General features: G+C 45.2%; 1 protein-coding gene across 1 annotated transcript in view; it reads right to left on the reverse strand.

The window, feature by feature from the left end:
* The window catches only part of adam12b (ADAM metallopeptidase domain 12b), a 60,126-nt gene that overhangs the window by 14,953 nt on the left and 32,177 nt on the right, over positions 1 to 12,996 (reverse strand). Inside the window, exons 7-11 of the mRNA XM_052080826.1 lie at positions 11,893 to 11,958; positions 11,201 to 11,272; positions 10,846 to 11,015; positions 8,943 to 9,027; positions 7,894 to 8,042 (exon numbers count right to left, since the gene is read on the reverse strand). Of these exons, the coding sequence (XP_051936786.1) occupies positions 7,894 to 8,042; positions 8,943 to 9,027; positions 10,846 to 11,015; positions 11,201 to 11,272; positions 11,893 to 11,958 (542 nt within the window). The remainder of the gene's footprint in view (positions 1 to 7,893; positions 8,043 to 8,942; positions 9,028 to 10,845; positions 11,016 to 11,200; positions 11,273 to 11,892; positions 11,959 to 12,996) is intronic.

Raw genomic sequence — 12,996 nt, forward strand, 5'->3', positions numbered from 1 at the left:
CTTCAAAATTCTGATTATTATATAAGATTTTATTAATATCATATCTCCACCTTCATTATTATCTATTGCTAATTGTGGAAGTGTAGATATTTTTGTCCTTCAATTAATCAGAACGCTGTGATTTGAATATTGCGATGCATCGATTAACTGGTATTTTTACACAGCCCCCCCCCCCCTTTTTTTGTGCTCAGGACAGGTCATGTCTCATATAAAATATTTCCCTTGTGTCATTGCATGGAATTTTTGTAGCAAGCAACCATGCTGAGCTAAATTTCGTCAGGCCCGAAGTCACATTTGCTGGTGTGAGACGAGCAAAGACTTGTTGAGTTTCCACGTACATTTGTTTATTCTAGCACACCCGACCGAGTCCATGACCCCCCCCCCCAAAAAAAAGTTACACATAGCCTTATCTAACATCCATCCATCCATCCATCCATTTTCCGAACCGCTTGATCCTCACTAGGTTCGCGGGGGGTGCTGGAGCCTATCCCAGCTGTCTTCGGGCAGTAGGCGGGGGACACCCTGAATCGGTTGCCAGCCAATCGCAGGGCACACAGAGACGAACAACCAACCCCTCTCACACTCACACCTAGGGACAATTTAGAGCGTCCAATCAGCCTGCCATGCATGTTTTTGGAATGTGGGAGGAAACCGGCGCACCCGGAGAAAACCCACGCAGGGCCGGGGAGAACATGCAAACTCCACACAGGGAGGCCAAAGCTGGAATCGAACCCGGTACCTCTGCATTGTGAAGCCGACGTGCTAACCACTTGACTACCAGGCCGCACCTTATCTAACAGGAAAAAAACATACTCCCACTTTGTGACATCTCGAGGTAATTACAAAATAATACACTCTAATGTGCGGTATTTTTTTTTTGTTTCTTTGTGTTCAGATATGTTTACGGTGTTTGTTTATTTTTATTTTTTAAAGTACAGCACTGGTCAACCGACCGTTGTTCAAGAAACACACCCTTCGTAAAAAATGCATCCCGAGATGTCTTCCGTTTGGAGTGGCTCCAGATCGAACGTGTTTGTTTTGACAGCTGAGGCCACCGGCTAGAGAAAACGAGCCAAGCAGAAAGTGTCGACTTCCTTGAATAATATTGGCTCGAAGCCCCGCAGCGTCTGCAGGTGTATCGTTTGCCCGAGCGGAACTAATTTGGCTGAGCACAACAATTAGTCGCCGTTTAATTAGCCAGCCCCACTTTTTCAGTCACAGTGAGAATAAAACACGGATGAAGATATGATCCGACACCTTAGGAAGGGGTTGGCGGGCGAAGGTTCCGTCGCGCCATCCGGCTTTCTTTCTGCTTTATTGATCCAGATGCGAGGATTGCTTTGAAATGCTCATCAAGCGAGAAGAAAAATGCTAATCGATAGTCGCTATGGGATTTTTCAGTGAGTGTCTTTTTTTTTTTTTTTTAATATCGCATTTTGACTAGATCAGGCATGTCCAAAGTCCGGCCCGGGGGCCAAATCCGGCCCGCGGTCGACTTTCATCCGGCCCTCGGCCCCCGTCATAAAATCAGTGCCGTCTGGCCCGCAGTTTGGGCGCAATGGAACACGTGTTGCATTGACTGAGGTCTCGTAGACTGGTGAGTGATGTTTCATAGAGTACTGCTTCCCTCTAGTGGCTAAATGAGTAATAGCATTCACTAAATGAGTAATAGCATTTAGACACTAGAGGGCGTCACTCACGAGTTAACAAGACATCACTCCGTGTTTATATTGACTGACATGTCATATTTCAAATGATCCTTGCAGTTGTGGATATGTGTATTGCTTGTTCATTTCCCCGTTTTTCGAGTCAAAGGTTTTGTGACTATTGAAAAGTCACGGTGATACATTTTATGTTTCAAATCAATCAATTTGCACTCAGGAGACTTCTGTTTAAGAAAAAGTCAAGTGAATAAGCAGTTGCATGCGATATACCTGTTTCAAATGAACCAAAAGAAATTCTTAAGATTGTTGAAATTAAAATAAAAATGGAAATGTGAAACAGACTGGCTTACTAAAATTTGCTGAACAATATTGTTGTTCAATGTAAAGAATGTCAGCCAAGGTCGCCAACCCCCCCCCCCGACATTTTACCACATAAAATCTGGCCCCCTTGGCAAAAAGTTTGGACACCCCTGGACTAGATGGATTAAGTCTATTAAAAATTATCGAACCAAATCATTAAAATTCTGCTTTCAGTGCACCGAATGGTGTTCCAACGATTAAGTCATTACTTTAAAAGCCAATCCTATTGGCCAACGTGCCTGTATTGTAACTGTATACTGAAAAAAAAATTATCGCATTTGGAATCGCAATTGAAATGCTGAGGGTGAAAAAAAATTTTTTTTTTAAATCCGACTCTCTTTCAGTTGTGGTGCCGCTATTGAAGACACCGGTCATGAAGCCCTTCCTCGAGTTTCACCTCCTCAAGTTCAGCCTCCGAGAACTTGAGTTTCTTTCCTTTCCCTCATCACCATAATTCACCCTTCACGTAGCATTGATCAGCATGGCTCATTTGTATTCCTATTTGGCTTCGCATTGATCGAATATTGTTGCCGTGGAGAGGGCTTGAGATTTGAGAATGAGCCACGGCACACTTTTTTTTTATACAAATGCACCGTGACTTATCAAGGTAAGATTTCCTGCCGGTGGGGGTCTGATTAAACGTCTACAAAAACCTTCAACTAAAGTTTCATGTGGCACCTGCACCCATTGCTTATTTGGTATGCAGCCCTCGATGCCCAAAACTGCCATTCCTGCCGACTGTTCCGTATAGTTCTACATCTTGCCGATAAATACACAAAACAAGACAAGGGTGTGATGTAAATGTTTGAAGAGAGGGAAAAATAAAAGGGCCCCGTCACTTGATTGACGGCTTCAAGGCCTGAGACGGATGAGAGTGAAAGTGGTTTCTCCCGGCAACTGCGCTGCGGAGTGACGAATATTTAGTCCCGGCTAACAAGATGAGACATGTCTGACCTTTACGCAAATGTTAGGTAGGCTGTGACACCATCGGGAGGTGTTGGTGATTAAAACAAAGGACACGTTGCGCAAACACCGGGTTGTCTTTGGGGAATTATATGCAACATTTTGCTTAATCTGGCGGCCCGGTAGTCCAGTGGTTAGCACGTCGGCTTCACAGTGCAGAGGTACCGGGTTCGATTCCAGCTCCGGCCTCCCTGTGTGGAGTTTGCATGTTCTCCCCGGGCCTGCGTGGGTTTTCTCCGGGTGCTCCGGTTTCCTCCCACATTCCAAAAACATGCGTGGCAGGCTGATTGAACACTCTAAATTGTCCCTGGGTGTGAGTGTGAGTGCGGATGGTTGTTCGTCTCTGTGTGCCCTGCGATTGGCTGGCGACCGATTCAGGGTGTCCCCCGCCTACTGCCCGGAGACAGCTGGGATAGGCTCCAGCACCCCCCGCGACCCTAGTCAGGATCAAGCGGTACGGAAGATGAATGAATGAATGAATTTTGCTTAATCTCACCGTGACAGAATTTGACAGCTTTTTGAGCGGCTCGGCACAAGTAACGAACCCCCCCCCCCTTTAAGTCGAGTAAATGTCCGCTCCTGTCATTACATCTACGAATTCCTTCATCGAGGCTTGTCATGACTTTACACTCATTTCTTTCCTTTCTATTTCACGCAAAATTCTAACGTCTTAATCGCAATGTGAAATGAATTTTAAGTATGGGAGACGCCACATATTACGGGGGGGGAGGAGAAAAAAATGGAAAGTGTGCTGTTACTGCAATTACAGTGTATCACTTAGTATCCGTTGAAGTACCGGGACTGACGTGAGGGGCAGCGTGTACAAGGAGGGGTTGGGGGGGGGCGGGGGATACAGACTGCCGGAAAACACATGTTAGTTGTAGAAGAAGAAATAGAAGATGCTAGGAAGCTAAGGATGCTAAGAAGATGCTCTTCCTACTTCCTACTCAGGAAACTGAGGTCTTTTGGGGTTCAGGGGTCACTCCTTAAGACGTTCTATAACTCGGTGGTGGCCTCGGCCATCTATTATGGCATTGTCTGCTGGTCAGGCAGCATCTCAGCCCGGGACAGAAAGAGAAGGTCAGTTCTGTCCTGGGTTGCTCCCTTGACACTCTGGAGGAGGTGGGCAACAGAAGGATGCTAACTAAGCTAAAAGCTATGATGGCCAGTCCCTCCCACCCCCTCCAGCCCGCCCTGACAGCACTTGGTAGCTCCTTCAGCCAGAGACTGTTACACCCGCGCTGCAAGAAGGAGAGATACCGACGCTCGTTCCTACCGACGGCTGTCAGGCTGATGAATAAAAAATAACAATCATAATAATAATAATAATTAAATGATGTGAAGGAAAATTGTAAATAGTACTGCGATTTATCCATTTGTGTTCATATTGTATTTAATTGAAAGATGTTTGTTGTTTTTTTTTCTCTTTCTCCTTTCTTCTTTCTACATACATTCTTGCTGCTGGAGGCTGTAAATTTCCCCAGTGTGGGACGAATAAAGGATATCTTATCTTATCTTAACTGTTAGCGCATATGGTCATGCCCTGTGGTCTTATTGTCATGTTTTTCTAGTGGATGACTGTTCCGAATGAGGATATGCGATCAGAAATATGGAACATGTTGAACATTTAATTGTCGTCTGAGACTGATTTCCGAGCTGATCAATAAGGAGGGAAAGAACTTCCCCCCAAATGGGCTTTATTTTAAGTGTAGTAATTTCAATGTCACTGTTCCGGCCATATGGAAGAAGGAAAAAAATCATTTGGGAATAGTTTACTTTATGACACTACTCAGTGAGGGTGTTTTTTTTCCCAATCTTGCACGAAAATACTCCATTTAAAAACGAATATTAAAACTAACTAGCAAACCGCATTTTTGAAAAATGACAAACTAATAAAAACGAACCGTCTCGGCACAATTCGGTGTCGACCACACACAAAGGACTTTGCGATCGTAAATAGTGAACGGGTTTAATATCTACGATCGTCCACCCTTAACTCATTCACTCCCAAAGACGTTTATAAACGTCTTTTCGGACTTGGTCTAGAATTGGCTGGTACTGAATGAGTTAATGTATATCGAGCAGACTGTGTGTGTGTGAGGGGGTCGGGGGGTAGGGGGGGGGGGTAATTTTTCAAGAGAATATTTCGGGCATCCATCAATCACGGGAAAAGAAATATTCAAATGTGGTCCGATTATCACAGTGGATGTACGCCGCTTAAGAGATAAATACAAGCCTAGCTTGCTCGCTAGACTCGTCGGCGCTATGTGTCGGAGGCTTAAAAGCGCCTTTCTGCGTGTCACCGTTATCCTGATTTCAGCCGGCAGTGCCACGATAATCACATCATTTCGATGCAAGACCGTTCTCTCCCCCGTGAGCAAGTTTTAAGTGTTTATAAGAAAAAAAAAGATGAAGAAACAGTCAACATTTACTGTATGACCTCAGAGTCACAGATAAACTCTTTGGAAAATAAAATTGAGCGAGCTCTGTTTTCTTTGAATAATTAATGCACAATGACTCACACTGCCGGGTTTAGATCATATCGTCATTTCCCCCTCGATTGCCCGCCACAACTGCACTTGTCCCGGTGATGAGGCAGACGTACATCAAACACGTCGCTACTACTTTATTGTCTGCCTGCTCAAAAGGTACTTTCAGTTCATCTGTGGCAATTATTGTTCGTCGTCGGGTAAATTATGTATTTTGCCGCATTTTTAAGTGATGTGGCCACAAGGCGAAAAGCTTCATCTCACGTTGTCTGAAGTGCGTGAGTTGTGTTTGATGGCTTGGCTTGATTTTCAGTAAACTCAAAGGATTAACTCACTTGTTTACGCAGGAAATAATAATGGAAATAATCTGTTGTCATCACAATTCTGCTGCAAAACGCCTCGTTTGAATAGTTGTAGTTCAAAAACAAAAATGATCAGTAATCGTCAGCATAAAATAAATAGAAATTACTAATAAAGTGGATAAATTAATTCTGTAATTTCTTCCATAGAGTTAAAAAAAAGTTTAAACAGCAATGCAAGCTTTCATTAAAAACTCAAAGCTCCTGGGTTTATAAATCCGACTTGCTCTCAAAAGTAAGGCCTTCAAAATAAAAGCACTTGAGTAAAATACTTTCAAGACACGTTGGGCTCTATAGTGGCTAATTTAGCAAAAACACTCAAAACAATTTTGTGAATACAGGAAAGTATGGGGCGGCCCGGTAGTCCAGTGGTTAGCACGTCGGCTTCACAGTGCAGAGGTACCGGGTTCGATTCCAGCTCCGGCCTCCCTGTGTGGAGTTTGCATGTTCTCCCCGGACCTGCGTGGGTTTTCTCCGGGTGCTCCGGTTTCCTCCCACATTTCAAAAAACATGCAGGCTGATTGAACACTCTAAATTGTCCCTAGGTGTGAATGTGAGTGCGAATGGTTGTTCGTCTCTGTGTGCCCTGCGATTGGCTGGCAACCGATTCAGGGTGTCCCCCGCCTACTGCCCGGAGACAGCTGGGATAGGCTCCAGCACCCCCCGCGACCCTAGTGAGGATCAAGCGGTTAGGAAGATGAATGAATGAATGAAAAAAGGAAAGTATGGTAAAACGTTTTGTTATGCTCATGCTTTTATTTTGAAGGTCTAACTTTTGAATCCACCTTGCTGTCTGTTATACATGTACACGCACTTTTGTATGAACGCGCATCAATTTGGGCAAATGAACAGCCGATGAATGAAATCTAATATAGACGGAAAAAAAAAAATCTGGGCAAAAATCACATGAAAACTAGGGCATACCAAAAACGCAGGTTCCACTTTATTATAAAAGGTTGCTCCAATGCAGTTCAAAGTCCAACTGGAATTTTGCAGTCTGGCTCGTTTTGGCGGTGTAGCGGAATGCCGCCCGGTCAAAACTTCCAACGGGGGAGTTAAAGAAAAAAAAATCCGTTTGCTGCGCTCTGGACTACCTTATCAGCTTTGGTGTTTACTAACATGAGAGTCCATCGCTCTCGGCCACATTGTTATCTCAACAACCCAGGCGATGTGGGCGGAATACTGGAGCAGCTGCTTCAGTCCACAGTGTGTGTGTGTGTGTGTGTGTGTGTGTAGCAGCCTTGCGATAAGCGTGATTACGCGATGTGAATCCGCAGCATCGTTTACAAATGAAAATGAAGCTAGTCTGACTCCATACGTCTTGTTAAATGAGATAGATTAGGCATTTTTTTCAAAAAATATAGCACAGATTATATAAAGCAAGTCTTCTTGTCAAGCTATTTTCGGGGGGGGGGAGGGGGGGGGGGGATTGTATGCTACAAGGGATCCAGCCCTCATTCCACCTGATTTATTTTTATTTTTTCCCGAGCCAATGGCAAGTCTGGATTTTGTCCCCATGACAACCAATTACAGCGAGAAATTGTTTTGACGTCAGTTTCAGTGGACAGCAGGGGGCGGTGCTGGATAGAATGTGAGACCCCTGAGACCTTTTTCATACAGCACCTGTAGATTGTGTGTGTGTGTGGCGCTTGGCCACAATTCGCCCATCCCGCCCTCTAAAAAAAAAAAAAAAGCCCGTCCCACACGCTGCTTCGACAACAAAATATGTGCATCGAACAAAACTCAGTGCAGCTTTGCTTACCCTGCGTAAAGCCAACGATGGCTAATTTCATCATATTGCGGATGAATTATTAAAAAAAACAAAAAAAAAACAGAATTCTTTGATGAAGAATGACATCCTTTTAAATAAATGCAAAATATTTTTAAAACCGCAAGGGCATCACAGTGGGATTAGCAGTTAGCATGTATGCCTGGCAATTTTAGGGTTCTGCGTTTGAATCTTAGCTCTGGACGTTTTAGACTTTGCATGCTCTGCACATTGCCATGGTGAGGTAAATCGGTTGTGGTGAAGAAAAAAAAAAAAGGATGACGTCTCACCCCGTGGAGGGCGTCATGATGCAGCCGCCACGGTCCACTGTCATCCTGCAGCCGCAGCCGCGCTCGGGCGTGTCGTGATTCATGCCGAAATTGTGGCCCAGCTCGTGCGCCAACGTCACGGCCGCACCTAGCGGGTTCTCGGAGTGATCCTATGAGAGGGATGCCAAAAAAAAAAAAGAGAATAAATTAAAAAACAACCAAAAATAAAAATGTATGGCAAAAACAAAACAAAAGAATAAGATACAATGTCCTATTGAACTCTTCTCACAGTTCAATTGAAAAAGATAATGAGACCAGGTTGCACAAAGCTCTGATGTTCTAGTCGGCTTTTCCTGACATTTTTTTTTTTAAATACAGATTTACTTGCAAACACTGTACTTGATTTTGGTGGCTTTTTTTTTGTTGAATCCCAATTGAAGGAAGTGTGATGTGGTTTTTCCCGAAGTGCCAACATAGGGACATGCAGGATAAATACAACTTTAGTGGAGGCCACTGATGACTTGGGTAGCCTTTTACTTTTAATGGCTGGCATCTGCCACAAGTAAAGTAACGGGCACAACAAACATCTGGAGAAGGCTCTGCCAGAAGAAGACACATCTATTAACGGGAGGGCAGCTCCATCTGGGCCGGTGGGCTAATGGCATCGAGCAGATAAGCAATTTGCAATCTGGCACCACCGTCTCGCGGACGGACAGCCGGGACAACGCTGGCAGCTCGTTTTTACCGCACTAGCGAAAAAAAATACGTTGTGATCGGAACGAGGGTTGGCATTGGCTATTTATCAAAAAAATGGAAATGTGTAGGTGTTTTTTTTTTTTTTTTTTGAGTACGTAAAAAAAACACAAACACCTCAGCAATAACCCAACGACCGAAAGACCGGCAAGGTCGTGACGCCGTCAGGCTGCAGGCCTTGTACGAAATAATATAATTTCATAAAGCGTGGTGTCAGGAACGTGCACGAATGCCCTCGTGGCAACGAGTCAACACCTCTTTGGATGGATGCAACGCGACACGGAGGAAGAGAAGGCGGGGAAGGCATCACGGCTCACCATGACGATGCCTCCAGACTGTTCTGCCGTGCACATGCTCATGATGGGCGCCATGCCGATGGTGGTGCCTTGGAAGTAGACCCCGCTGCCAAAGGATATAAGCGTTATGTCATCGGGCATTTCGAAAGGGAGAGAATAGCTTGGCGGGGAGTCTTGAAATATTGCATTGTGCAAAAAGCTTCTCTGCAATATTTCGCGGTTGCTGGTCATGGACCACCATTGATGACTATTTGTTTATTTTTGCGATGTTGATTTGATGAATTGGCACATTTGTGTCCATGAGAGATCATTAGGTCTGCCAGATAAGATCATCCAATTACCAGTCACTACATCCTGACCGGGGCGGCCCGGTAGTCCAGTGGTTAGCACGTCGGCTTCACAGTGCAGAGGTACCGGGTTCGATTCCAGCTCCGGCCTCCCTGTGTGGAGTTTGCATGTTCTCCCCTGCGTGGGTTTTTTCCGGGTGCTCCGGTTTGCTCCCACATTCCAAAAACATGCATGGCAGGCTGATTGAACACTCTAAATTGTCCCTAGGTGTGAGTGTGAGTGCGAATGGTTGTTCGTCTCTGTGTGCCCTGCGATTGGCTGGCGACCGATTCAGGGTGTCCCCCGCCTACTGCCCGGAGACAGCTGGGATAGGCTCCAGCACCCCCCGCGACCCTAGTGAGGATCAAGCGGCTCGGAAGATGAATGAATGAATGAATACATCCTGACCTGCATTACTCTCAAGTTGATCTTTTGGTAACTCAGAGAAAAGGCAAAAAGTCGGCAAGTTCCATTTGGGCTCTTTTACTCTGAAATGTGCAACCCACAGAAATGACAACACCCAACTCTTTTGGAATGTTTAAATTTCAATTTAAAACATTTCTACACTCTTGTGTTGGTTAAACCACACCTGGCATACACCCCAATGCATTTGTATTTTGGCCTGTTTTACTGCCACTTCCCTTTGATTTTCAATTGGTGGTGTGGCTGGGGGGAAAAACAAAAATCACTTAAAGGGTTATAGAACCACAGCATAGTTGCATATTTAGCATGAGCATCAAGCTAGTGGACTGGTGTGATTGTTTTGAATACACCAAGGTGACACTTTGTTTTATCTGTAGTCTGCGGGTGTGCTGTGTGTGTGCTGAACATTCATTCATTCATTCATTCATTCATTCATTCATTCATTCATTCATTCATTCATTCATCTTCCGAGCCGCTTGATCCTCACTAGGGTCGCGGGGGTGCTGGAGCCTATCCCAGCTGTCTTGGGGCAGTAGGCGGGGGACACTCTGAATCGGTTGCCAGCCAATCGCAGGGCACACAGAAACGAACAACCATTCGCACTCACACTCACACCTAGGGACAATTTAGAGCGTCCAATCAGCCTGCCATGCATGTTTTTGGAATGTGGGAGGAAACCGGAGCACCCGGAGAAAACCCACGCAAGCCCGGGGAGAACATGCAAACTCCACACAGGGAGGCCGGAGCTGGAATCGAACCCGGTACCTCTGGACTGTGAAGCCGACGTGCTAACCACTGGCTACCGGGCTGCCCCGTGCTGAACACCTAACTCTTGAGAAATGATTAAATCTCAATTTAAAACTTCATTTCTACACCCTTGTTTTTGTTTTTTACATTTGTATTTTGGCCTGTTTTAGTGCCGCTTCTCTTGCATTTTTATTTGGGTAGTGTGTCTTGTATGTGGCTGGCAAAAACTGGCTTAAAGGCCAATACCGCAACATACTGTAGTTAGCATTAAACTTCATTTTAAATGTTCACTAACGCCGCTACTGGATTCAATCTTACTACAGGGGGACCATTGTATACACTCGTAATACACTCGTCATAAAGCACCTTCTCCCGATTGCAATATCGAGTGTGCAAGTCAACCAATTGCCAAAAACCTAGCAAGCACCTTATGAGCTGAGCGTTGTCGTGAGCTTTCTGGGGCAGCAGCTTGACTTTGCGCCAGTCGAGGAACTCGTGAAGGGTGGCGAAGGGATCCTGCGTGACGGGACATTTGTCGTGGTCGCTCCACACCTCCAGACCCACCAAAGCCACGCGGATGTTCAGCGCTCGGTAAAACTGGACGGAAGAATGAGAAGAGGGCGATGAGTAAGCTTTTAATCTTTTGTACGTAGTTAATGCGGCATCTAAATAAGGTTATTTATTTATTGATCTATTTATTTGTATTTGATTTATTTTTAGTCAAAGGCTTTTTTGAAAAAAAAAATATATATATATATGTGTTGTGTCTATGCAATTTGTACCTTGTCCACATAATTGGCGATTTCCGCAAGTCTCTGTTTCACCTTCTCCACGTCACGACCTTGTTTTTGAAACTAGACAAAGAGTGAGAATTAAAATAGACATTAATGATAGGGAGATTTAAAATGTGTTGTTAATTTAAAAATATATAGATCATACAATACATTAAATCAGTGGGATGTGAGGACATCTATTAAATGAAATACACACGGAATCACATACGCCGGAAAGGATCTGACAACGGAATTAAAACACAATGCACGTCCCTCGCGTCCATTCTTGAGGGAAAACTTTGTCCGAGACATTGTGGTGAATGTGTGGGAATCGTTATCCATTTGTGCGCCAGAGCATCTGTGAGGTCACATGTCGTCAACTCTCTCTCCGCGTCGCTCCCCCGTTGTTGATGGGCTTGAGTCCTTTGGACTCGCTGACATTGGGAAAAGCGGGAGGAAACTCAGCGTTGATCTTGTTCCTGTTTGCTCGCTCGCTCCGCTGGGGAGTCATTTCCTGTCAAGCCGCTGGCACCGAAGCACACAGAGCTCGTTGCACACTGACCTATATGTGCGGCTCCACTCTTAATGGATCACCACCCCCACCCCAGCCCTCTCCACACCCCCACGCCCCAATCCCACAACCCGTTTCCTGCTCTCGTCGTTGTGGAGAAGATGAACGGAAGCGAGGCGGGTGGCTTTACCTCTCGGTTGTCCGCGACGATGATCAGCTCCACGTATTTGGTGGTCTTCTGCACGTCCCTTTTGTGCTGAGGGTTTAAAAATATATATATATATGGATTAGTTACCCTTACAGTTCTGAATATTAAAAAAAATAATTAAATAAATTAGGGCCGGCCCGGTAGTCCAGTGGTTAGCACGTCGGCTTCACAGTGCAGAGGTACCGGGTTCGATTCCAGCTCCGGCCTCCCTGTGTGGAGTTTGCATGTTCTCCCCGGGCCTGCGTGGGTTTTCTCCGGGTGCTCCGGTTTCTTTCCACATTCCAAAAACATGCGTGGCAGGCTGATTGAACACTCTAAATTGACCCTAGGTGTGAGTGTGAGCGCGAATGGTGTTCGTCTCTGTGTGCCCTGCGATTGGCTGGCAACCGATTCAGGTTCTCCCCGGGCCTGCGTGGGTTTTCTCCGGGTGCTCCGGTTTCCTCCCACATTCCAAAAACATGGATGGCAGGCTGATTGGACGCTCTAAATTGTCCCTAGGTGTGAATGTGAGCGTGGATGGTTGTTCGTTTCTGTGTGCCCTGCGATTGGCTGGCAACCGATTGAGGGTGTCCCCCGCCTACTGCCCGAAGACAGCTGGGATAGGCTCCAGCACCCCCCCGCGACCCTAGTGAGGATCAAGCGGCTCGGAAGATGAATGAATGAATGAATTAAATAAATTAAATAAATCAAAAATAATAATATCCCCCCCCCCACCAAACATGGCTCAATTCTGAAAATATATCGTCATGATTATTATCATTATTATAATTGTTCTCATTGTAGCAGTAGTAATACAAACAGAAATATTGAAATATATTAATATCGGAAATAAAGCTGGTATTAATTGTTTATTTGAGGTTGCATTTCAAAATGGATGATGATTTAAGGCACGGTTTCTCTTTGATAAAAAATGTCTTGCAACATACATAGGTGCATGTTACCTTGCGCTGCCTGTTTGTAAATATTTGCTCTCGCATGGACATATGGGCCGCGAGCGCCTGTTTTGCCCAAAACTCTCTGGAGGGAGCCCTCAATTTTTGGATTTGGATGACAAAGCCCCCCCCCCCCAGGGAACAACACTTTCTG

This window comes from Hippocampus zosterae, chromosome 11 (assembly GCF_025434085.1).
Source record: "Hippocampus zosterae strain Florida chromosome 11, ASM2543408v3, whole genome shotgun sequence".
NCBI lineage: Eukaryota > Metazoa > Chordata > Actinopteri > Syngnathiformes > Syngnathidae > Hippocampus > Hippocampus zosterae.